Raw genomic sequence first — 27,164 nt, 5'->3', positions numbered from 1 at the left:
AAAAGTTGCGATGTGGCTCAGTGTTGGCAGTGGCTAGATGGATACAAACAGACAGAGATTTTAAACCGCACAGCAACTTTTAGTTTCCAACGTCAAGAAGTCCCTCGCTTGCATTTCTTTTTCATAACCCATCCTCTTTCAAAGTCACACTTGTCGCCTCCACTCTGGTAATCCATTTAGAAAATAATCATGATTTTTATTTCTTCAGATGGGCTCCACGGCAATTTCCTTGGGAACCATTAGTAACCCACAGATTTTAGCCGATTCCGGTGCGGTAGAAAGGCGATGTCTCGGCTGCCTGTAGTCCCTGTTTCAGCCATCTGGGTCCAAGACAGTGCCGCCGACACATGTACCCATTAAATGAACTTACAATTAACGCTAGTATAGGTGTCACATCCATATGAGCCATACTCCGGTAATGTAAGGGAACGTTTTTCTCAAACTCTGCCAGAGTAGTTAGGTCTGCAAACAACGCAGGAGTGTCTGTATCTCTCGGGTTTTCAGCCTTAGGGTCAAGTTTAGTGAGGGCTTCCTTAATGTGTATATCACTCCCTCTCCTGGGTTCCGATGCAGCTCGATGCAAATAGCGCAAGTTTACAGGGTTACTGTGTGGCCCGTCTGAGAAGGGATTAGTGATCACGCAGGGGGCTGGAGTTTTAGTCATCTTCCCTGGCAGATCCACACATAGGTCTATCCTCTCCCTGTAGTCCCTCTCTGGGACATAATCATTTCCCTCAATGTGAAATATGGCTGTACTCACATGGCGTAACATAAGCTCCGAAAGGCAATGCTCAAGAGCTGTAAAATGTTCAGTAATCAGCTCCGTTACTGCCCTCTCCCATTTTTCAGCCGTCTCCATTGTAGGCTTGATTATTTGTTTAGGCTCAAACGTAGTGGTTTTTGTTTTACTATAAAACAGACTGTGCTTCGCTATGAGCTTGTAACCCAGAAGTCTGGGGGGGGTACTGTGCGGCTGCCCCAACTCTGCTGTTCCTCTTCAAAAGAGTAGGCCTTTCAGGCCACGCTGCTTATAGGTTATTTAGGTGGTTAAGAAGTTGAGCCGAAGAGCATAGGTCAGGCACAAAGTTTAGGAATATTTTCCTGAGTCTTTCTAACTTGCTGTGATATAAAGTTACTAAGGGAATAATAACTTAATATTGAAAATATAATATAAAGTCAGGAGCTCTTCAAAAACATGTCCTGCCGCTTCGGCTGTAGGCACCGCCCCCTGTTTTTTTTCTCTTAAAGGCACAGTACCGTTTTTATTTTTTCCTTGTTCAGTTATTTATTAAAGTGTTTTCCAAGCTTGCTGGTCTCATTACTAGTCTATTTAAACATGTCTGACATAGAGGAAACTCATTGTTCATTATGTTTAGAAGCCATTGTGGAACCCCCTCTTAAAAAAAATTTATCACCAGAAGAAATTGACAAGGAGGAAGTTATGCCGTCTAACTCTCCCCACGTGTCAGATCCTATAAATCCTGCTCAAGGGACGCCAAGTACATCTAGCGCGCCCATTGCGTATACCTTGAGAGACATGGCGGCAGTTATGAATCATACCCTTACAGAGGTATTATCTAAACTGCCAGGATTGCAAGGAAAGCGAGACAGCTCTGGGACTAGAATAAATACAGAGCTCTCTGACGCTTTAGTAGCTATCTCTGATACACCCTCACAATATAATGAAGCTGAAGCAGGGGAGCTTCAATCTGTGGGTGATTTTTCTGATTCAGGGAAGATCCTTAAATCTGATTCTGATATGTCTACATTTAAATTTAAGCTTGAACACCTCAGCGTATTGCTCAGTGAGGTTTTAGCAACTCTGGACGACTGTGACACTATTGTAGTCCCAGAGAAATTATGTAGATTGGATAAATACTATGCAGTACCTACTTACACTGATGTTTTTCCAATCCCTAAAAGGTTTTCTGAAATTATTACTAAGGAATGGGATAGACCAGGTGTACCGTTCTCTCCCCCTCCTGTTTTTAAAAAGAGGTTTCCTATAGACGCCGCTACACGGGACTTATGGCAGATGGTCCCTAAGGTGGAGGGAGCAGTTTCTACTGTAACTAAGCGTACCAATATCCCTGTCGAGGACAGTTGTGCTTTTCTAGATCCAATGGATAAAAAATTAGAGGGTTATCTTAAGAAATGTTTTATTCTCCAGCCTCTTGCATGCATTGCCCCAGTCACTGCTGCCGCGGCTTTCTGGTTCGAGTCCCTAGAGGAGGCTCTACAGGTTAAAACCCCGTTGGAAGATATTGACAAGCTTAGGGCCCTTAAGCTAGCCAATTCATTTGTTTCTGACGCTGTTGTTCATTTAACCAAGCTAACGGCTAAAAATTCAGGTTTTGCTTTTCAGGCACGTAGGGCGCTATCGCTTAAATCCTGGTCAGCTGACGTGACTTCAAAGTCTAAACTTCTCAACATTCCCTTCAAAGGACAGATCCTATTCGGGCCTGGACTGAAGGAGATCATTTCTGACATCACTGGAGGAAAAGGTCACGCCCTTCCTGAAGACGGGTCCAACAAATTTAAGGACCAAACAGTCTAGTTTTCGGCCCTTTCGAAACTTGAAGAGTGGCACAGCTTCAACTTCCTCTAATACAAAACAAGAGGGAACTTTTGCCCAGTCTAAGCCGGTCTGGAGACCTAACCAGGCTTGGAACAAGGGGAAACAGGCCAAGAAGCCTGCTGCTGCCTCTAATACAGCATGAAGGAGCAGCCCCCGATCCGGAAACGGATCTAGTAGGGGGCAGACTCTCTCTTTGCCCACGCTTGAGCAAGAGATGTCCAGGATCCCTGGGCATTGGAAATTGTGTCCAAGGGTTATCTTCTGGAATTCAAAACCTCTCTCTCAAAAGGGAGATTTCATCTCTCACTATTATCTGCAAACCAGATAAAGAGAGAAGCATTCTTACATTGTGTTCAAGACCTCCTAGTTATGGGAGTGATCCACCCAGTTCCGCAGGAGGAACAGGGACAGGGCTTTTATTCAAATCTGTTTGTTGTTCCCAAGAAAGAGGGAACATTCTGACCAATCTTAGATCTCAAGATCTTAAACAAATTTCTCAGAGTCCCATCCTTCAAGATGGAGACTATTCGAACCATCCCTCCTATGATCCAGGAGGGTCAATACAGGCACTACCAGTTTGTGGCTCTTCCCTTCGGGTTGGCCACTGCACCAAGAATCTTTACAAAGGTTCTAGGGTCCCTTCTAGCGGTCCCTAAGGTCGCGGGCTATAGCAGTAGCCCCTTACTCAGACGACATTCTGATACAGGCGTTGACTTTTCAAGTTGCCAGGTCTCACACGGACATTGTTCTGGCATTTCTGAGGTCGCATGGGTGGAAAGTGAACGAAGAAAAAAGTTCTCTATCCCCTCTCACAAGAGTTTCCTTCCTAGGAACTCTGATAGATTCTGTAGAAATGAAGATTTACCTGACAGAGGCCAGGTTGTCAAAACTTCTAAATTCCTGCCGTGTTCTTTATTCTACTTCTCGCCCTTCAGTGGCTCAGTGTATGGAAGTAATCGGCTTAATGGTAGCGGCAATGGACATAGTGCCGTTTGCCCGCCTACATCTCAGACCGCTGCAACTCTGCATGCTCAGTCAGTGGAATGGGGATTACACAGATTTGTCCACTCTACTAAATCTGGATCAAGAGACCAGGGATTCTCTTCTCTGGTGGTTATCTCGGGTCCATCTGTCCAAGGGTATGACCTTCCGCAGGCCAGATTGGACAATAGTAACGACAGATGCCAGCCTTCTGGGCTGGGGTGCAGTCTGGAACTCCCTGAAGGCTCAGGGCTTGTGGACTCAGGAGTAGACACTACTTCCAATAAACATTCTGGAACTAAGAGCGATATTCAATGCTCTTCAGGCTTGGCCTCAGCTAGCTGCGGTCAGGTTCATCAGATTTCAGTCGGACAACATCACGACTGTAGCTTACATCAACCATCAAGGGGGAACAAGGAGTTCCCTAGCAATGTTGGAGGTTTCAAAAATAATTCTATGGGCAGAGGTTCACTCTTGCCATCTATCCGCTATCCATATCCCAGGAGTAGAGAACAGACTTTTCATCCGGGGGAGTGGGAACTCCATCCGGAGGTGTTTGCCCAGTTGATTCAACTTTGGGGCAAACCAGAACTGGATCTCATGGCGTCTCGTCAGAACGCCAAGCTTCCTTGTTACAGGTTCAGGTCCAGGGATCCCAAGGCAGCGCTGATAGATGCTCTAGCAGCGCCTTGGTCTTTCAACCTGGCTTATGTGTTTCCTCTGCTCCCTCGTCTGATTGCCAAGATCAAGCAGGAGAGAGCTTCAGTGATTTTGATAGCTCCTGCGTGGCCACGCAGGACTTGGTACGCAGATCTGGTGGACATGTCATCCTTTCCACCTTGGACTCTGCCGCTGAGGCAGGACCTTCTACTTCAAGGTCCCTTCAAACATCCAAATCTAATTTCTCTGCGTCTGACTGCTTGGAGATTGAATGCTTGATTTTGTCAAAACGTGTTTGGTGTGAATCCAAGGGTTACTCATGCAGTAAAGTCAGGATTCCCAGGATATTGTCTTTTCTCCAAGAAGGATTGGAGAAGGGATTGTCGGCTCGTTCCTTAAAGGGACAGATTTCTGCTCTGTCTATTCTTTTGCACAAGCGTCTGGCGGATGTTCCAGACGTTCAGGCGTTTTGTCAGGCTTTAGTTGGAATCGAGCCTGTGTTTAAACCTGTTGCTCCTCCATGGAGTTTAAATTTAGTTCTTAAAGTTCTTCAAGGGGTTCCGTTTGAACCTCTGCATTCCATAGATATCAAGCTTTTATCTTGGAAAGTTCTGTTCTTGTTAGCTATATCTTCGGCTCGAAGAGTTTCAGAGTTATCTGCCTTGCAGTGTGATTCCCCTTATCTGATCTTCCATGCAGATAAGGTAGTTTTGCGTACCAAACCTGGGTTTCTTCCTAAGGTGGTATCCAATAAGAATATCAATCAAGAGATTGTTGTTCCGTCACTGTGTCCTAATCCTTCTTCAAAGAAAGAACGTCTTTTACACAATCTTGACGTGGTTCGTGCTTTAAAGTTTTATTTACAAGCTACTAAAGATTTTCGTCAAACATCTGCATTGTTTGTTGTCTACTCTGGACAGAGGAAATGCCAAAAGGCTTCAGCAACTTCTTTCTTTTTGGTTAAGAAGTATAATCCGCTTAGCTTATGAGACTGCTGGCCAGCAGCTTCCTGTAAGAATTACAGCTCATTCCACTAGAGCGGTGGCTTCCACATGGGCCTTTAAAAATGAGGCTTCTGTTGAACAGATTTGTAAGGCGGCGACTTGGTCTTCGCTTCATACTTATTCTAAATTCTACAAATTTGATACTTTTGCTTCTTCGGAGGCTATTTTTGCGAGAAAGGTCTTACAGGCAGTGGTGCCTTCCGTTTAAGCGCCTGCCTTGTCCCTCCCTTCATCCGTGTCCTATAGCTTTGGTATTGGTATCCCACAAGTAATAGATGAATCCGTGGACTGGATACACCTTAAAAGAGAAAACAAAATTTATGCTTACCTGATAAATTTATTTCTCCTGTGGTGTATCCAGTCCACAGCCCGCCCTGTCATTTTAAGGCAGGTGTTTTTTAATTTTTAAACTACAGTCACCACTGCACCCTATAGTTTCTCCTTTCTCTTGCTTGTTTTCGGTCGAATGACTGGGAGGTGACAGTTAGGGGAGGAGCTATATAGACAGCTCTGCTGTGGTTGATCCTCTTGCAGCTTCCTGTTGGGAAGGAGAATATCCCACAAGTAATGGATGAATCCGTGGACTGGATACACCACAAGAGAAATAAATTTATCAGGTAAGCATAAATTTTGTTTTATGCTTACCAGATGAATTCTTTTCCTTCCTGACAGGGAGAGTTCACAACTTCATTCATTACTGTTGGGAAATACAACCCCTGGCCACCAGGAGGAGGCAAAGACACCCCAGCCAAAGGCTTAAATATCCCTCCCACTTCCCCTATCCCCCAGTCATTCTGCCGAGGGATCAAGGAAAAGTAGGAGAAACATCAGGGTATAAAAGGTGCCAGAAGAAAAAATATAAAAAGGCAGCCACCCATCAAAAAAATAAATTACGAGCGGGGTCGTGGACTCTCCCTGCCAGGAAGGAAAGGAATTCATCTGGTAAGCATAAATTATATTTTCTTTCCATAAGGCAGGGAGAGTCCACACCTTCTAAACCGTTGGAAAAACTATACCCAAGCTCCAGAGGACACTGAATAATGGGAGGGAACAGAAATAAGAGGCAGACCCTATTCTGAGGGCACCACTGCCTGCAAAACTTTTTTTTTTCCCGAAAGCTGCTTCAAACTTCTAAAACTTTGAAAAAGTGTGTAAGGAAGACCAGGTAGCTGCCTTACCAATGTGATCCATTAAGGCTTTGTTCTTAAAAGCCCAAGAGTAAGCCACTGCTCTAGTGGAATGATCCGTTATCCTCTCAGGAGGCTGTCGTCCCGCTGTCTCATAAGCTAAGCGGATGACACTCCTCAACCAGAAAGATAGAGAATAAGTAGTAACCTTCTGCCCCTTAAGCTAGATGACAAACAAAGAGGAAGATTGTCTAAATTCCTTAGTAGCCTGAAGATAGAACTTAAAGGCACAAACCACATCTTGATTGTGAAGCTCGATAATATTAAACAGCAACACTTGCGGAGTTTGGTGCACGTGAAAATTGGAACTTCTGCCAAATTCCCCCAATCACAATATAACACAAAGAATGTCCACAGCACCGTCTTTATCCTTTACTTTATTATCTGTTTAAGGTACAGACATTAAAACAGCGACGTTTCGAGTGTCACCACTCTTAATCATGCTAGTTACATTATGCTATGTTACACACTTTTAAATGAACTCCGTTTCGCGCCAACCACTCAACAATGTGGCTCTGCTGTCATCTACTGACAAAAACTAATTATTACATACTATAAAACATTCTTAACTAATACATAAAATAATGCAACATATTTTATATATTCAGTTTACTTACACAGCCTTATTAATCTAATGTGTATTCATTAAATCACCTTCTAGAAAAATGTATTAAATCTTATAGAAAAATTTAACTCTAACACACATCACCTTAAGGAAACATTCTACAGGAAAATTGACCTATCATACTCTCTGTTAAGCCCTTTTGGTATCATACTCCCTAGCTCATAAATCCAGAACATTTCTTTTTGTTTTAATAATTTTTCCCTTTTCACTCCATTTCTTTGAGGACTCACACTATCTATTTGCCATCTCAATTGGCTTATTTTATGTCCACACTTTAAGAAGTGATAGGAGACTGGGGCTTCTACATTTTTACACCTTATATTTGAGCAGTGTTGACATATCCTGTCTCTGATCATGGCCGTATACAGGCTCTTGACATCCATAGTATACATCAAGAATTTACTGGACTCAAAACACAATTCCTTAGCTTTATTTAAAAAGTCTCCTGTATCTATCAGGTATGAAGACATCTGAGTGACTTCGGGTTGCAACATCTTATCTAAAAATATTGATATATAGGTCTCCCTGGTGGTCTAGCTAAATTCTTATGTACCTTTGGTACTTTGTAAAAGATTGGATTTCTTGGTTCTTTGTTGAATAGATATTCCCTCAGCTTTTTATCAATCACTTTTTTTTCTCGTATGCTCTATTCAACAACCTTTCAATTTCTTTTTGTATATTACTTATAGGGTTAGAGTTTAACATCTTATAAGTCTCCTTATCCCCCAACTGACCTATCTCGTTGATGTAATATGTTCTATCTAGAACCACTGTGGCTCCACCCTTATCAGCTTTTTTAATTGTCACCTCCTTAGATTTTTCTTTTAATGTTCTGATTGCTTTATATTCCCCCATTGATAAATTCAGGTTCCTTGATACCTTCCTGGAGTAACCATTTAAATTCCTCCTTTCTGTCTCACACTTCAATTTTTCTACATCATTGACCACCAATTCCATAAACGTATTAACACTATGACTTATTAATGCTGGGTTAAACACACTTTTATTCCTTAATGCTAACTCCTTAAGCTTCCAACCTACATCAACATTTTTAATTTCAAACTCTGTTTGTCATGAAACCACACTTTCAATTTTACATTTCTGAAAAACTTTTGTAAATCCTTATTGAGCTCAAAAAAGTTAGTATGACTGTGAAGTTGATTGTGAAGCAAACGTTCCTTCACTGAAGGATTAGGACACAAGGAAGGAACAACAATTTCTTGATTAATGTTACGATTCAACACTACCTTAGGGAGGAACCCTAGATTAGTGCGTAAATCTGCATTGTCAGCATGAAAAAACAGATAAGGGGGTCACATTGGAAAGTAGAATCTCCAAACTCTGCGCTCAGAGGCAATAGCCAACAAAAAAAGAACCTTCCAAGATAAAAAAAAATGTATGTCAACAGTATGCATAGGCTCAAACGGAGCCTGCTGCAAAACACTAACAAGGAGACTCCAAGACGGAGCCCCAGATCTAAACACGGGTCTGATCCTAGCCAGAGCCTTAAAGGACTGCACATCTGGAAGCTCAGACAATCGTTTGTGCAGTAACACCAACAGGGCCGATTGCTAGTTCCCTGAAGGGACAGATGATAAACCCTTCTCCAGTCCATCCTGGAGGAAAGCTGTCATTCTGGCAACCTTAACCTTATGCCTGCAAAAGCCACTCTCTTGACACCAGTTCAAATATGTTCTCCACACTTTATGGTAGATAACTGGCTTACAGTCTTCAACCAGTGTGTCAATAAAACTCTCAGTAAACCCTCTCTTGGCTAAGACTAAGCATTCAATCTCCACGCAGTCATCCTAAGAGAATCTAGATTTTGATGAACGAAGGGACCCTGTATCGGCAGATCTCTGTGACAAGGTAACCTCCACTGAGGAGAGGAGGACATGATTTGCTAACCACGTCCTTCACGGCCACAATGGAACAATTATAATCACTGATGCTCGCTCCTGCTTGATGTGAGCCACCACACGAGGGAGAAGCGGTAATGGAGGAAAAAGATATCAGTCTGATCCTCCATGGTACTGATGGGACATCAATCAGTTCTGCCTGAGGATCCCTCGACCCGTACCTGGGTAGCTTGGTATTGAGGCGGGATGCCATGAGATCTCTCAGGCGTCCCCTACTCGCTGCATATCTCTGCAAACACCTCAGGGTGAAGAGACAATTCCCCTGGTTGAAAGGATTGCCTGCTGAGGAAGTCCACTTCCCAGTTGTCCACACCCGGAATGTGGGTCGCTGACAGCTTACATTTTGTGAGTGTCTGCCCACTCTAGTATCTGAGATACTTCTCTCATCGCCAAGGTACTTCTCTTTTCCCCCTGATGGTTGATGTAGGCAACCAAGGTTATATTGTCTGATTAAAATCTGATAAACTGATACGCACCCAGAAGGGGCCAAGTCTTCAAAGCATGGAAGATTGCCCAGAGTTCCAAGATATTGATCAAAAGGGAGGACTCCTCCTGAGTCCACAGACCTTGTGCCTTCTTGGAACCCCAAATGGCTCCCCAGCCGGAAAGGCTTGTGTCTGTAGTCACAATCTCCCAGGACAGTCTCAAAAAGCATGTGCCTTGGGACAGATGATCTGGACAGAGCCACCAGGAGAGCAAGTGTCTCAACAGGCTGTCCAGCACGATCTGTTGAGACAGATCTGAATGGTCTCAATTCCATTGTCTCAGCATGCATAGTTGTAAGGGTCTGAGATGGAATCTGGCAAAAGGAATGATGTCCATGCAGGAATACCATGAGTCCGATTACCTCCATACACTGAGCCACTGAGGGTCTCAAGGAGGCCTGGAGGGTAAGACATGCAGAAGTTAGCTTGCAACGTCTCTGATCTGTGAGGAATATACTCATGGACGTGGAGTCTATTATAGTTCCCAGAAAATTCACCCTTGTACTTGGAGTAAGAGAACTCTTTTCCAAGTCTATCTTCCATCCATGTGATCGAAGAAGATTGAGAAGGGACTCCGAATGTTCTTCCGCTAGACGAAAAGATGGTGCCCAGAGGAAGGATTTGACCATATTGTCTCCATCTTATAAGAGGGAACACTCGGACTTGTTTAAGCACTTTAGGTCTAGAATTGAATGAAAAGTTCCCACCTTCTTTGGAACCACGAAAAAGTTTGAATAAAACCCCAACCCTTTTTCTGCTGTAGGTACCGGGACAATTATTCCTAGAGAGGAGAGATCACGTACACAACCTAAGAAGGCAGCCCTACTTTTCTGGTCTTGTAGACAGACTGGAGAGTAGGAATCTGCCCCTGGGCGGATGAGACTTGAATCCTATCCTGTATTCTTGAGATACAACCTCCAGGACCCAAGTGTCCTGTACATCCTGGAACCAAGCGTCTGGAAAAAAGTCTGCCCCCTACTCAATCCGATCCCGTATCGTGGGCCACCCCTTCATGCCGATTTGTTCTTGGCGGGCTTCTTAGTCTGTTTGGACTTATTCCAGGAGTTAGCTGGCTTCCAAGTACTCTTGGGCTGCTCGGACTTGGATAAGGACTGCTGTCGTTGTGACTTGTCAGCATGAAAGGAACAAAAATTTGACGTATGAAGTATAGGTGTTACTGTGTGTGCTCCTAGGTGCTTTATTACTTGTATTGCTGGATTGCCTTAATATTGCTGAACTTTGCCTGTCTGACTACTCTGCCTGTCTTTATTACTTGTATTGCTGGATTGCCTTTCTGTTGCCGTGAAGGACTACCATGTATACTGTGAGTATGGCTTACCTCATTTTCTCCACTCACTTTGTTCTGGGATATTTCCTTATCCCTCCGCCTTGACGTTGGGATAAGAAGACTACTGGCCAAGTTTGGTCTCTGGTTGGAGCATTACAACCACAGCCTCCTCACAATATAAACAGGAATTATTAATCGGTACAGAAGGAGCGGAACCGTCTTAATGTAGTATCAGAGTCCTCCATAGTTTTGTATATACCCACAGAAGGACAAACAAAAAGAAACGCTTTTTATTTAAAAAAAAATAAAACGGCACCTTAATACTCTCAATGGCTGGGGCACTCACCACCTCCTAGACCCAGACAGCTAACAGTGAAAACACTTTCCTCAGGAATGATGTCTGCAGCAGGATCTTAGTAAATGAAAGAGATTGCACCCGGTCACGTGGTGTGTAAGACAGGACTTCCCCTGCTAAGAAAAAGGGTGCTAAGCTATTATGAGCTGCTCAAAAGTGAAACCTGTTTGTTCCAAGCCAAAAAAACTCACATTAAGCAGATATTAATCCCCAAGTTGTTCAAATAACCCTTGATCCTATTGAGGTATAGAATGAGCCACACTGTGACCCTGTATAGCGTTCTAAAGTGTATGTATAAAATGTTCTTACCCTCCAGGATCTATGCTGTGGAACAGGCACAGCCTCTCAAGTGTGACAGTCTTGCAGCAGCGCTTCTGACATGGACTTGAGTGTGTAACAGCAAGCAGTGAAACTCGTTAACACTGATTGCTCAGGAGCTGTTAGCAACAGTCTGGATGGGTTCGCAGAAAAACTTTCCTTGCATCTAACTTTCATCATTGCTCTCACTGAGAGGTTGACATGATTACTTAAAACTCCAGTCCTTTCTTGAAGGGAACATACCCATTACAGGACTATCCAAATCTTATGCTACTTCTCTGCCACCTTCTATAGTGACGAAAGGCAAAGAATGACTGGGGGATAGGGGAAGTGGGAGGGATATTTAATCATTTGGCTGGGCTGTCTTTGCTGCCTCCTGGTGGACAGGTGTTGTATTTCACAACAGTAAGGAATGAGGTTGTGGACTCTCCCTGCCTTATGGAAGGAAATATGTTGTTAAAAACAGTAGATTTGAAGTACAGAATTAGAACATGTAAGAAGAGGTAAATAGGTTTTGAAGGGATATAATAGCCAAAACTGAAATGTGCATTTAAATTTTGAATAGAAGCATTTTCTTTGCAATATACATTCATTAGCAAAAATATTTCTAGTAAGAGCTATAACTGCATGAGTATTAAATCACCATGCCTGCTCAGTTGGCTGTGGCTTGTATGAAGCAAATGCATTCTTCATTGACTGCTTCTGCTCAGTTAGCCAGCTGTGGTGTAAATACAGTGTTTGAATGTGAGCACTGTCAGCGTATGCAGCATATGCCACTGAACCAGTCATGGTAATTTTGTCTAATACAAAATATATTTTCAGAATGCTTCAATTCACAATGCAAATGCACTCATGCACTTTTCAGTTTATACCATTATGTCTCTCTTGCAAAAAAAATTCAATTTTTCGCATGTATTACAAATGAGATGAAGTCCAGAAATTGGTAAAGTAGTAGACATTCATAGTTGTATAGCAAATAAAATCTTTATCCATATCTACAAGAGAAATGCTTGTGTCTATGATGCCTCTAAGGCTCCAAGTATTCCATCTATCTAATAAGAGTTAAGCACCTTTTCATTACCGTCACGTGTCTGTAGGCAGTATTACCCAAAGCTTTTAATATCAAGAGTTTCTTTCAATCTCCCCCCACCACCATCATGGTGTCCTTGTTTTAAAATTGTCACTCATCAGGGGGGGTCCCATCTTCTCAAGGTCATAATTAACTTTTGTACATTATTTTTCTGTTACTGCTATGATGAAGTTTGCTCACTTTCTTTATTGCGTTCTTTCAGTTCTGTTTGGATATGCTACCACTGTTATACCAAGAGTCTATACATATTATGTGTCAACTGCATTGTTTGCCATATTTGGTATTCGAATGCTCAGGGAAGGTTTAAAGATGAGCCCAGATGAAGGTCAAGAAGAACTAGAAGAGGTTCAAGCGGATATCAAAAGAAAAGATGAAGAAGTAAGTTCTGGTAGATATGGTGTAGATTATATTGTAGCTGTAACACTGTTGAGCTGATTTTACAAGTCTGAATGTCTGTACCTTTATACATTTTCATTTCAAATAAACAAAACAAAAAAAATACACAAACATAATGTGTACTGACTCATAAATACATGCTCACCATTTCTTCTCAGGTTATTGCAAAATGCAGCAATGTAATACAACATGCATTTGCTTCACATTAGTGCATATTGAAGGTGTTATATGTCTCAGCATAAGCTAAGTGAACGATTCCTTCCTCTGAGTAGAAAAAAAGTGCCAGGTTCAGCTTTATCTCCTCCTCCCTTTTTTTTTTTTTTTTTTTTTTTTATTTATTTTTTTAAAAAAAATAGGAATCCAAAGCCGGCATTGGTTTGTAGTGGAAGGGCAATCCCCTTGACTGTTTTTTGTTTCTATGTCCACTTAGGAGCAGAAGTAAATTGACATCTTAAAGGGACACTGTACCCAAATTTTTTCTTTTGTGATTCAGATAGAGCATGACATTTTAAGCAACGTTCTAATTTACTCTTATTATAAAATGTTCTTTATTCTCCTGATATCTTTATTTGAAATGCAAGAATGTAAGTTTAGATGCCGGCCCATTTTTTTTGTGAACAACCTAGGTTGTCCTTGCTGATTGGTGGATAAATTCATCCACCAATCAAAAACTGCTGTCCAGAGTCCTGATCCAAGAAAAAAGCTTAGATGCCTTCTTTTTCATATAAAGATAGCAAGAGAAAGAAGAAACATTGATAATAGGAGTAAATTAGAAAGTTGCTTAAAATTGCATGCTCTATCTGAATCACGAAAGGAAATTTTTGGGTTCAGTGTCCCTTTAACTGATTAAAATATCCCTGTGTAGCATGTTGCAGGATTAGATTTTTTTTAAAAAAATTTTTTGCATTACAGACAATAGTACATCACAAAGCTTTTCAGTATGGATTGTTAAATATTTTAGGGTATTCTACATCTTGAATTAATTATCCCTTTAATGAAAGGTTGAGCCTTAATTTGTGTGCTCCACGCCTGATACACTGCATGCAAGTGTAAACAGAATAAGCATGACGGTTATGTACTTATCTTGCTGTTTTAGTTACCTAGTTGTGCTTTTCTGTATATAAACCACACAATTTAACACTTATGACAAATGAGCTATAAGTTAAGTACTATTTGTAAATTTTTGTATGGGCTCTTGTGTATGACAAAAAAAATTATTAATCAAAAAGTCTAAATAGCTATCAGAAATAAATCTTCTTATAAAGCATAATCCTTCAGGCATATACCATACAATGAAACAGTCTTAGAAGACAAAAACGAGAGGCGCTCTTGGTGCATCAAGTTCAAAGAATGGGATATACAACAAGGAAAAAAATCCAGGTACTCGCAAACAAGATTGCACATTCAGTGCAATAACGAATAAGCCGAAGCTTCTGAGCCGCTCGGCTGACTCTCTGTGGCTGTGACTGCTGGTGTCCAGAACGAGGCTCCACTTCCGATGCCGATCACCAATCAGGAACGCCAACAGGGAGAAACACTGCGCCGTAGATACCTGGCGAAATAGACCCAACCAGGCGGGTCAGCTTGGTATAAAGTCTGACAGTTTCACTCTTCTCAGTGTTTGGGAACACAATCTGAGCTGATGGATTCACACTACAACTATCGCCGTCGGACAGTTGTGCTTTCCTAGATCCTATGGATAAAAAATTGGAGGGTCTCCTTAAGAACATTTTTATACATCAAGGTTTTATTCTCCAGCCTCTTGCATGCATTGCCCCAGTTACTGCTGCAGCGGCTTTTTGGTTTGAGTCTCTTGAGGAGGCTCTACAGGTGGAGACCCCGTTAGACGATATTCTAGACAGGATTAAAGCTCTTAAGTTAGCTAACTCCTTTATTTCTGACGCCATTTTTTATTTAGCCACGCTAACGGCTAAGAATTCAGGTTTTGCCATTTTGGCGCGTAGGGCGCTATGGCTTAAGTCCTGGTCAGCAGACGTTACTTCAAAGTCTAAGCTTCTTAACATCCCCTTCAAGGGACAGACCCTATTCGGGCCCGGTCTGAAGGAGATCATTTCTGATATTACTGGAGGACAAGGTCACGCCCTTCCTCAGGATAGGTCCAATAAGTTAAGGACCAAACAGAATAATTTTCGTTCCTTTCGAAACTTCAAGAGTGGGGCAGCTTCAGTTTCCTCTAATGCAAAACAAGAGGGAATTTTTGCCCAGTCCAAACCAGTCTGGAGACCTAAGCAGGCCAAGAAACCTGTGGCTGCCTCTAAGACGGCATGAAGGAGTAGCCCCCGATCCGGGACCGGATCTAGTGGGGGGCAGACTCTCTCTTCGCCCAGGCTTGGGCAAGAGACGTCCAGGATCCCTGGGCATTAGAGTGTTTCCCAGGGATATCTTCTGGACTTCAAAGCTTCATCTCCAAAGGGGAGATTTCATCTCTCACAATTATCTGATAAAGTGAGAGGCATTCTTACGTTGTGTTCAAGACCTGCTGGTTATGGGAGTGATCCACCCAGTTCCAAAGCAGGGGCAGGTTGTCAAAACTTCTAACTTCCTGCCGTGCTCTTCATTCCACTTCTCGGCCGTCAGTGGCTCAGTGTATGGAAGTAATCGGCCTAATGGTAGCGGCAATGGACATAGTTCCGTTTGCCCGCCTACATCTTAGACCACTGCAACTTTGCATGCTCAATCAGTGGAATTGGAATTACACAGATTTGTCCCCTCTGCTAAATCTGGATCAAGAGACCAGGGATTCTCTTCTCTGGTGGTTCTCTCTGGTCCATCTGTCCAGGGGAATGCCAGCCTTCTGGGCTGGGGCGCAGTCTGGAACTCCCTGAAGGCTCAGGGTTCGTGGACTCAGGAGGAAGCCCTCCTTCCGATAAACATTCTGGAACTGAGAGCGATATTCAATGCTCTTCAGGCTTGGCCTCAACTTGCTGCGGTCAGGTTCATCAGATTTCAGTCGGACAATATCACGACTGTAGCCTATATCAACCATCAGGGGGGGGACAAGAAGCCCCCTGGCAATGTTGGAGGTTTCAAAGATAATTCTATGGGCAGAGGTTTACTCTTGCCATCTCTCAGCTATCCATATCCCAGGAGTAGAGAACTGGGAGGCGGATTTTCTAAGTCGGCAGACTTTTCATCCGGGGGAGTGGGAGCTCCATCCGGAGGTATTTGCCCAGCTGATTCAACTATGGGGCAAACCAGAAGTAGATCTGATGGCGTCTCGTCAGAACGCCAAGCTTCCCTGTTACGGGTCCAGGTCAAGGGATCCCCAGGCAGCGCTGATAGATGCTTTAGCAGTGCCCTGGTCCTTCAGCCTGGCTTATGTGTTCCCACCATTTCCTCCCCTCCCTCGTCTGATTGCCAAGATCAAGCAGGAGAGAGCTTCAGTGATTTTGATAGCACCTGCGTGGCCACGCAGGACTTGGTATGCAGATCTGGTGGACATGTCATCCCTTCCACCATGGACTCTGCCGCTGAGGCAGGACCTTCTACTCCAAGGTCCATTCAAACATCCAAATCTAATTTCTCTGCATCTGACTGCTTGGAGATTGAACGCTTGATTTTATAAAAAATTAGTCGGTCATTGATACCTTAATTCAGGCTCAAAAGCCTGTCACAAGATATGGTGTAAATATCTTCATTGGTGTGAATCCAAGGGTTACTCATGGAGTAAAGTCAGGATTCCTAGGATATTATCTTTTCTCCAAGAAGGATTGGAGAAGGGTTTGTCAGCTAGTTCCTTAAAGGGACAGATTTCTGCTCTGTCCTTCTGCACAAGCGTCTGGCAGATGTTCCAGACGTTCAGGTGTTATGTCAGGCTTTAGTTAGAATCAAGCCTGTGTTTAAACCTGTTGCTCCGCCATGGAGTTTAAATTTAGTTCTTAAAGTTCTTCAAGGGGTTCTGTTTGAACCTCTGCATTCCATAGATATCAAGCTTTTATCTTGGAAAGTTCTGTTTTTGGTAGCTATCTCTTCGGCTCGAAGAGTTTCAGAGTTATCTGCCTTACAGTGTGATTCCCCTTATCTGATATTCCGTACAGATAAGGTAGTGTTGCGTACCAAACCTGGATTTCTTCCTAAGGTGGTATCTAATAAGAATATCAATCAGGAGATTGTAGTTCCGTCACTGTGTCCTAATCCTTCTTCAAAGAAGGAACGTCTATTACACAATCTTGACGTGGTTCGTGCTTTAAAGTTTTATTTACAAGCTACAAAGGATTTTCGTCAAACATCTGCATTGTTTGTTGTCTACTCTGGACAAAGGAGAGGCCAAAAGGCTTCGGCATCTTTCTTTTTGGCTGAGAAGCATAATCTGTTTAGCTTATGAGACTGCTGGCCAACAGCCTCCTGAAAGAATTACAGCTCATTCCACTAGAGCGGTAGCTTCCACATGGGCTTTTAAAAATGAGGCCTCTGTTGAACAGATTTGTAAGGCAGCGACTTGGTCTTCGCTTCATACTTTTTTTAAATTCTACAAATTTGATACTTTTGCTTCCTTGGAGGCTATTTTTGGGAGAAAGGTCTTGCAGGCAGTGGTGCCTTCCGTTTAAGTTCCTGCCTTGTCCCTCCCTTCATCCAAGTCCTAAAGCTTTGGTATTGGTATCCCACAAGTAATGGATGAACCCGTGGACTGGATACACCTTACAAGAGAGAACAAAATTTATGCTTACCTGATAAATTTCTTTCTCTTGTGGTGTATCCAGTCCACGGCCCGCCCTGTCATTTTAAGGCAGGTGTTTTTTTTTTTTTTTTTGTTTTGTTTTGTTTTTTTAAACTACAGTCACCACTGCACCCCATAGTTTCTCCTTTTTCTTGCTTGTGTTCGGTCGAATGACTGGGGGTGGCAGTTAGGGGAGGAGCTATATAGACGGCTCTGCTGTGGGTGTCCTCTTGCAACTTCCTGTTGGGAAGGAAAATATCCCACTAGTAATGGATGAACCCGTGGACTGGATACACCACAAGAGAGAAAAATTTATAAGGTAAGCATAAATTTAGTTTTTTATCCTAGCCATATGTAGTGTGTTAGCTGGTGTTCATTTAGATACTGTAATTGTGACTATTTCTTTTTTATGACACAATGAGTCCACGGATCATCTTTATTACTAATGGGACATTCACTTCCTGGTCAGCAGGAGGCGGCAAAGAGCACCATAGCAAAGCTGTTAAATAGCTCCTCCCTTCCCTCCCACCCCAGTCATTCTCTTTGCCTTCGTTAGTGATAGGAGATGGCAAAGTGAGGTGTTGGAAAAGATTCTTCAATCAAGAGTTTATTTTCAAAGTAGTGCAAGATTGTGCTGCTTTGTTCTAGGGTGTAGCCGTAGTCCATATCAGTCTCTTCAGTAGAGCTTTGGTGGCTTTAGAGCAATAGGAACTTGTGGGACATAATTCTCACTGTGCCTCCCATATATTGAATGCTGCCATAAATACCTGAGGGATATTTACTCAGGAATTTATTTTCTTTCACAGGCCCATGTGAGGTAGAGGACCTCTCAAGCCTGGGATCTGCCTTTGTTGTCAGGCAGAAGATGAGGTAAGTGCTTACTTTATTTCTGGAGGTAGAAGTAAAACTCAGAAAAAGGTTACACTTTATTTCTTAGATATACCTCATTAAATTTGGGCTCTTTATTAAGGGTTTCAGACTTAGTTCTCCTAGAAGTCTTAGGGGACACTTAGGACAGTTTTGGGCGCAGGCACTGGGGCTGTATGTAAATCTCCTGGCGGTTTATCAATAGCTGACCGGGACTTTGCATTTTGATTTATGCTTTACTGCAAACTCAACACGATTAAACTATACAGCTTGGGCGTAGGCACTGGGGCTGTATGTAAATCTCCTGGCGGTTTTATCAATAGCTGACCGGGACTTTGCATTTTGTCTCATACTTTACTGCAAGCTTACTGTGGGGTGATTCCAAAAAGAACTATACTAATAACCCAATTAGAAGTTGTTATTAATCTCCTGGCGCTTTCACTTGTAAAATATTAATGGCGACCGGAAGATGGCTTTGGGTAACGCCCACGACGGGCGGAGTTAGGTGTGGCGGCAATTTAGTTGCGCACCACTTTACTTATACTTCCGTTATCGGAAGAAACAGAGCATTCAATCTAAGTGGTTGTTCTTAGTAGGTTTAGCTGAGGTGTAGAAGGGGTTGCATAGTGTGTATTTAGTACAGACTTCCTCTCACACTCCACCCAGAGTTTCTCTGCATTTCATGCATTATTTGGTTGCCCCATGAGGTAGAAAACATTACTAGAGGACATCTTTTCAATCATTTAGGATGATTGATTTAGTAATTGCTAATCTGAATGTTTCTTCCTTGTAGTTAAGGAAGATGCTTTGGTAATATCCGAGGGGGAATTCTCAGACTCGGAGTAATATCTTTATCTGATCCTGGGGTTGTTCTCTTTCCGTTTTTGAGCTTGAATACCTTCTTTTGCTAATTGAGGAGGTTTTAGCTACCCCGGGCAACCCCGACTCTAGAACTGCTATATCCTTATAGGATAGTTGTGTTTTCAGAGGTCCTATGGACAAGAAATTAGAGGGTCTAATCAACAAGATGTATGTACACCAGGGCCTACAATGGCGGCCAGCTGTGTGCATTGCTACCGTCACTAGTGCGGCAGCGTGTTGGTTTGAGGCCCCCAGGACAGAAACTTCTTTGGATGAGATCCAAGATAGGATAAAGACTCTTAAAATAGCTAATGCCTTTTATTACGGGCGTTTACCTACATGCTGGGAACTAAGGTTTTGGGTTTCTCTATTCTATCTCGGAGTCTTATGGTTAAAACCTTGGTCTGCGGATGTTTCTTCTAAGTCTAAGCTTCTGGCTATTCCTTACAAGGGGAAGGCCTTGTTTGGACCTGGTCTGACGGAAATTATTCTGATATCACGGGAGGTAAGGGTCATCTTCTCCCTCAAGATAAGAGAAACAAACAAAAAGGGACGACAGAGTAATTTTCTTTATTTTCGAAATTTTAAGGGAAATTCTTCCTCTTCATTTTCCAAGCAGGAACAATCTAAACCTGCATGGAGACCCAACCAGTCTTGGACTAAGGGAAAACAATCCAAGAAGCATGCTATTGAATTCAAGACAGCATGAAGAGCATGCCCCTGATCAGGGATCGGATCTGGTAGGGGGCAGTTTTTTCCTACTTCGCTCGGACTTGGGTTCGGGATGTTCAGGAACCCTGAGCAATAGAGATCGTGTCTCAGGGATACAAACTAGAGGTCAAAAGTTTTCCTTCCAGAGGCAGGTTTCTACTTTCAAGTTTATCTGTAGACCAGACAAACGGAGAGGCGTTCTTACACTGGGTAAGAGATCTCTCCCACCTGGGAGTGATAGTTCCTATTCCGATTCCGGAAACGGGGTCTGGGGTTTTTATTCCAATTTGCTCGTTCCCAAAAGAGAGGAAACCTTCAGGCCTATTTTAGATCTCATGAGTCTAAACAAATTCCTCAGAGTACCGTCTTTCAAATGGAGACGATTCGTTCCATTCTTCCTTTGGTCCAAGAGGGTCAATTTAGGACAACAGTGGATTTAAAGGACGCATACTTGCATGTTCCCGTTAACAGGGATTATCTTAAGTTTCTAAGGTTTGCCTTTCTAGACAAACACTTCCTATTTGTGGCTCTTCCTTTCGGTCTTGCCACAGCTCCCAGAATTTGGTCAATCCCACACTGAAATGTGTTATCCTTCCTGCGATCTTATGGATGGAGGGTAAATTTGGGAAAAGAGTATCCTTAGTCCCAAAGACAAGGGTAACCTTTTTGGGAACCATAATAGATTCCCTATCAATGAAGATTTTTCTGACAGAAGTCAGGAAATCAAAGATCTTCGATACTTGTCTAGCTCTTCAGTCCACAAATCGGCCATCAGTGGCTCAGTGCATGGAGTAGGGCTGCAACTAACTATTATTTTCATAATCGATTAATCGGCCGATTATTTTTTCGATTAATCAACTAATCGGATAAAAAAAAATAAAAAAAATCCTACATTTAAAATAAAAAATAAAAAATCCACATACTGAGTGTTACAAATATAAACTTACGACTAAAACTTTACATTAAAACAACTGTTCGTCCAATTTTATAAGCAGCAGAACATTTTTTTTTTTAATATAATTAAGCAAACCAAAACAACAAACTGTTTGAAAAAAGGTAGAACTTTGTATTGAAATGCAAAAACGTCAACATGTCCACATGCTCTTGGCTGAGGCTGGCTCTCTTTTTTTTTTTGCAAGCTATTTTGCCTGCAGCAGAGAAGAGGCACTCAGATGGTGTTGAGGTGCCTGAGATGCATAAGTAGGGCTTTGCCAATTTCACCAAGGTGAGCTTTTTATCTTTGTTAGCTCTCCACCAATGCAAGGGGCCTCTCAACAAAGTAAGCCTGGACTTAATTTTAACATAAAAATATCTTGAATATCTATATGTAGTGGTAAATGACCATCTATAAGGTTAGAGGGAAAAATATCTTGTCCACTCTTAAAATAACAGATATATACTTAAAGCACAGTCCCAAATCACCTGATTTAATATAAACAATATCACCTGATTTAATATAAACAATACAACTTAGGACTCAAATTTTATTTCTGGGTTGCACATAAGACAGGAGTAGTTGTAAACTTAAAAAGAAACTTATAGAGTCCTAAAAAAGTGAAAAGTAAATATCTGTATATGTGCAGGAGCTCATTAGAGTAAAACAGCTGGTGCTGTGCACAGACCTATTAATTGCAAACCAACTAATAGATTATGAGATTCGTTGACAACTATTTTCATAATCGATTATTATCAATTATGCCGATTAGTTGTTGCAGCTCTAGCATGGAGGTAGTTGGGCTGATGGTGGCAGTAATAGACATCATCCCGTTTGCTCGGTTCCATCTCAGGCCTCTGCAATTAATCATGCTGAGACAATGGAACAGAGATTATGCTGACTTGTCTCCTCGACTATTACTGGAGCAGGAGACGAAGGATTCTTTTCAATGGTGGTTGTCTTGATATCATCTCTCCCAGGGAACATGCTTTCGCAGACCATCTTGGGTGATTGTGACGACAGATGCCAGCCTTATTGGATGGGGAGCAGTCTGGGGCTCCCTAAAGGTTCAGGGAGTTTGGACTCAGTCTGTTCTTCCTGTAAACATTTTGGAGCTGAGAGTAATATCAATGCTCTTCTGGCCTGGCCCCAGTTAGCCTAGGTCCAGTTTATCAGGTTCCAGTCGGACAACATAACTTCAGTGACCTACATCAATCATCATGGAGGAATCAGGGGTTCCTTAAGAGATGACGGAGGTAGCCAAAATAATTCAATGGGCGGAAGCCCACTCTTGCTGCCAGTCGACGAAATCTGCATCCCAGGGATGGACAACTGGGAGGCGGACTTCCTGAGCAGGCAGACCTTTGATTCGGGGGAGTGGGAACTTCATCCGGAATTGTTCTCCAATCTGATTCCCAAGTGGGATCAGTCGAATTGGATCCCGAGATATGGTCAAGGTCCAGGGACCCTCAGGCGGAGTTGATAGATGCTCTTGCAGTCCCTAGGACCTTCAGGCTAGCATACCTATTTCCTCGGATCATTGCTCGAATCAAGCAGGAGAAGGCATCTGTGACTCTCTTGGCACCGGCTTGACCTTGCAGGATTTGGTATGCAGATCTGGTGGACATGTCATCTCTGCCACTGTGGAGACTTCCATTGAGGAAGGACCTTCTATCTCAAGGGCCCTTCCTTGACCCAAATCTAGTTTCTCTGAAGCTGACTGCTTGGAGGTTGAACACTTAATGTTATCCAAGCAGGGGGTTTTCTGATTCGATCATAGAGACCATGATTCAGGCTCGTAAGCCTGTAACTAGAAGAATTTATAATAAGATATGGTGTAAATATCTTTTGGTGTGAATCCAAGGGCTACTCATAGAGTAGAGTTAGGATTTCAAAATTTTTATTATTTCTCCAAAAGGGTTTGGAGAGAGGATTATCGAGAAGTTCCCTAAACGGTCAAATTTCTGCCTTATCTATCTATCTATTTTTTTTTTTTAATTTTTTTTTTTATGCGAACGTCTGGCAGATGTACAGATGATCTTTTTGTCAGGCCTGGTCAGGATCAGGTCTGTGTTCAAACCAGTTACTTCTCTATGGAGTTTGAATTTAGTTCTTAAAGTTTTTCCGGGGGCTCCGTTCTGAGCTTATGCATTCCTTGGATATTAAGTTGTTATCCTGGAAAGTTTTATTTCTTGTTGCTATTTCTTCTGCTCGTTGAGTGTTAGCGCTCTCTGCATCGCAGTATCAGTCTCCTTACCTTATTTTCTATTCAGATTAGGTAGTTTTACGTTCTAAATTAGGATTTCTTCCTAGAATGGTTTCTGATCGGATCATTAGTCAGGAGATTGTTGCTCCTTCTTTGTGTCCCAGTCCTCCTCCTTAGAAGGAACGACTTCTGCACAATTTGAACGTGGTCCGTGCTTAAAGTATTACCTTCAGGCGACTAAGGATTTCCTCAGTCTTTTTCTTTGTGATTTTCTCAGGGAATTGTAAAGGACAGAAAGCTTAGCCTATTTCTTTCTTTTTGGGCTGAAGAGTATTATGTTTCTCTTGTAAGGTGTATCCATTCCACAGATTCATCCTTTACTTGTGGGATATTCTCCTTCCTAACAGGAAGTGGCAAAGAGAACACACAGCAGAGCTGTCCATATAGCTCCCCCTCTAGCTCCACCCCCCAGTCATTCTCTTTGCCGGCTCTAAGCAATAGGGTCCCTCTCGGAAGGGTAAAGTGAATGTGGTGTTAGATTTGTAGTTTTTTGTTCTACAAGCAAAAGTTTGTTATTTTAAATGGTACCGGTGTGTACTGTTTACTCTCCAGCAGAAAAGAGATGAAGATTTCTGCAGAGAGGAAGATGATTTTAGCATGTTGTAACTAAAATCCACTGCTGTTCCCACACAGGACTGAGGAGTACAAGAAAACTTCAGTTGGGGGGAACGGTTTGCAGGTTAGGCTGCAATAAGGTATGTTCAGTCATTTTATTTCTAGACAAGACTGTGATAATGCTAGAAAAGGACTGATAAGATCCCCATGAGGGAAGGGTAAGCTTTATTCAGAGACTAAGTATGGAATTACAAGCTTACATAACAGGGCTAATTTATGCTGGTTGACACCATTTTATGGCAAGTTGACACTTTTTTTTATGGCAAACGGTTTTTACTTATAAATATCGTTTTTTGAGACACTTTGAAGGTCCCTTTGGGTTTCTTTCAGGGGTTGTTACCCACATGGCTAATATTATAACGCTTAGGAGTGTTTCCTTAGGCCTCACAGCACCGGAGTAAGGTGGGAGGGGCCTAATTTTGCGCCTCAGATGCGCAATTAGATTGACTAGATCTTCAGGCTTTGTTCACATGGAGGCTCCTGCTACAGTTTGAGGACCCATAAGAAGCTTTTTCCCCATAAAACTGACTCCTAAGGGAAGGTAGGGCCACAGCAGAGCTGTGGCAAGGTGCTAAAGTTGTTTTAACCGGTCTGTTAGCTTACTATTGATCCGGTTTGGGCATCAAGGGGTTAATCGTTTTTCTTTCTATTTGTGCAATCTTACCAATGCTTTAGGTACATACTGTGAAAATTTCAAAAAGTTTGGTGCATTTTTCACTGTTTTGGAAAATTGTGTACCTTTTTTTATTTCTTAAAGGCACAGTAACGTTTTTTTTGCAAAGTGTGTTTTTGCTTGATTAAAGTGATTTCTAAGCCTGTTTGTCTTACTACTAGTCTGTTAAACATGTCTGACACCAAGGAAAATCCTTGTTCAATGTGTTTAGAAGCCATGGTGGAACCCCCTCTCAAAATGTGTCCCACTTGTATTGATATGTCTATACACTTTAAAGACCATATTGTTGCACTTAAAAATGTGGCCCAAGATGATTCTCAGACAGAAGGTAATGATGTTAGCCCGTTGACCTCTCCCCAAGTGTCACAACCAGTTACGCCCGCTCAAGCGACGCCTAGCACCTCTAGCGCGTCTAACTTTTACCTTGCAAGTCTTGGCAGTTATGGATAATACCCTCTCAGTATTTTTATCTAAGCTGCCCGTGTTACCTGCAAAGCGTGATAGCTCTGTTTTAAGAACAGATTATGAGCATTCTGACGCTTTAGTAGCCGTATCCGATATACACTCACAACGCTCTGAAATGGGGGCGAGGGATGTGCTGTCTGAGGGAGAAATTTCCGATTCGGGAAAGGCTGCTCCTCAGACTCCGATACGTTGGCTTTTAAATTTAAACTAGAACATCTCCGCTTATTGCTCAGGGAGGTATTAGTTACTCTGGATGACTGTGACCCTTTGGTGGTTCCAGAGAAATTGTGTAAAATGGACAGTACCTAGAATTTTCTGTTTAAACTGATGTGTTCCCGGTCCCTAAGAGGATTGCGGATATAGTAACTAGGGAGTGGGATAGACCAGGTATTCAGTTTGTCCCCCCTCCTGTTTTTAAGAAAATGTTCCCCATATCTGACACCACGCGGGACTCGTGGCAGACGGTCCCTAAGGTGGAGGGGGCTGTTTCTTCACTTGCTAAACGCACAACCATACCAATTGAGGACAGTTGTGCTTTTAAAGACCCTATGGATAAAAAAAATTAGAGGGTTTACTTAAGAAAATTTTTGTTCATCAAGGTTTTCTTCTCCAACCTATAGCGTGCATTGTTCCTGTAACTACTGCAGCTGCTTTCTGGTTTGAGGCGCTGGAAGATGCGCTCCAGGCGGAGACCTCATATGAGGACATTATGGACAGAATTAAGGCTCTTAAGCTGGCTAATTCTTTTATCACAGATGCCGCTTTCCAACTAGCTAAGTTAGCGGCAAAGAATTCAGGTTTCGCCATTCTGGGGCGCTATGGCTAAAGTCCTGGTCGGCCGATGTGTCATCAAAATCCAAACTACTGAAAATCCCTTTCAAAGGAAAGACCCTTTTCGGGCCTGAATTGAAAGAGTTTATCTCAGAAATCACTGGGGGAAAAGGCCATGCTCTCCCTCAGGACAAGTCCTTTAAGACAAAGAACAAACAAAATAATTTTCGTTCCTTTCGAAATTTCAGGAGCGGTCTCGCTTCATCCTCCCCTGCTGCAAAGCAAGAGGGTAACACTTCACAACCCAGGGCAGCCTGGAAACCTTACCAGGGCTGGAACAAGGGGTAAACAGGCCAAGAAGCCTGCATCTGCCTCCAGGACAGCATGAAGGGGTAGCCCCCGATCCGGGACCGGATCTAGTGGGGCGCACACTCTCTCTTCGCTCAGGCCTGGGCAAGAGACGTACACGATCCTTGGGCCTTAGAGATTGTGTCCCAGGGATATCTTCTAGAATTCAAGGACTCCCCTCCAAGGGGAAGGTTCCACATTTCTCGTCTGTCTACAGACCAGACAAAGAAAAAGGCATTCTTACGCTGCATAGAAGACCTACATAAAATGGGAGTGATCCACCCAGTTCCAATTGTAGAACAAGGGCTGTGTTTTTACTCAAACCTGTTTGTGGTTCCCAAAAAAGAAAGAACTTTCAGACCAATCCTGGATCTCAAAATTCTAAACAAATTCCTCAGAGTCCCGTCATTCAAGATGGAGACCATTCGGACAATCTTACCAATGATCCAGGAGGGTCAATTTATGACTACCGTGGATCTAAAGGATGCGTATCTGCACTTTCCTATCCACAAAGATCATCACCAGTTTCTCAGGTTCGCCTTTCTGGACAAGCATTATCAGTTTGTTGCTCTTCCTTTCGGGTTGGCCACTGCTCCCAGAATTTTCACAAAGGTGCTAGGGTCCCTTCTGGCGGTTCTAAGAACGCGGGGCATAGCAGTGGCGCCTTATCTAGACGATATCTTAATTCAGGCGTCGACTTTCCAAAGAGCCAAGTCTCACACGGAAATTGTATTGGCCTTTCTGAGGTCTCACGGGTGGAAGGTGAACATGAAAAAGAGTTCTCTCTCCCCCCTCACAAGAGTTCCATTCCTAGGAACCCTAATAGACTCGGTAGAAATGAAAATATTTCTGACGGAGGTCAGAAAGTTAAAACTCTTAACTACTTGCCGAGCTCTTCATTCCATTCCTCGCTTCTCTGGTGGTTGTCTCAGGATCACCTGTCTCAGGGAATGTGTTTCCGCAGACAAGAGTGGATCATCGTAATGACCGACGCCAGTCTGTTGGGCTGGGGTGCGGTCTGGGACTCCTTGAAAGCTCAGGGCTTATGGTCTCGGGAAGAAGCTCTTCTCCCGATAAACATTCTGGAAC

At 42.8% G+C, this 27,164-nt stretch overlaps 1 protein-coding gene across 1 annotated transcript in view; it reads left to right on the top strand.

Annotated features, from left to right (window-relative positions):
• Window positions 1-27,164, top strand: part of TMEM165 (transmembrane protein 165) — a 109,974-nt gene that overhangs the window by 2,671 nt on the left and 80,139 nt on the right. The window contains exon 2 of the mRNA XM_053703959.1: window positions 12,693-12,868. Coding sequence (XP_053559934.1) covers window positions 12,693-12,868 — 176 coding nt within the window. The remainder of the gene's footprint in view (window positions 1-12,692; window positions 12,869-27,164) is intronic.

The sequence above is a fragment of the Bombina bombina genome, chromosome 2 (assembly GCF_027579735.1).
Source record: "Bombina bombina isolate aBomBom1 chromosome 2, aBomBom1.pri, whole genome shotgun sequence".
Lineage (NCBI taxonomy): Eukaryota > Metazoa > Chordata > Amphibia > Anura > Bombinatoridae > Bombina > Bombina bombina.
Note: the sequence above shows the minus strand (reverse complement) of the source record. Positions and strands in the feature narration are given on the sequence as shown.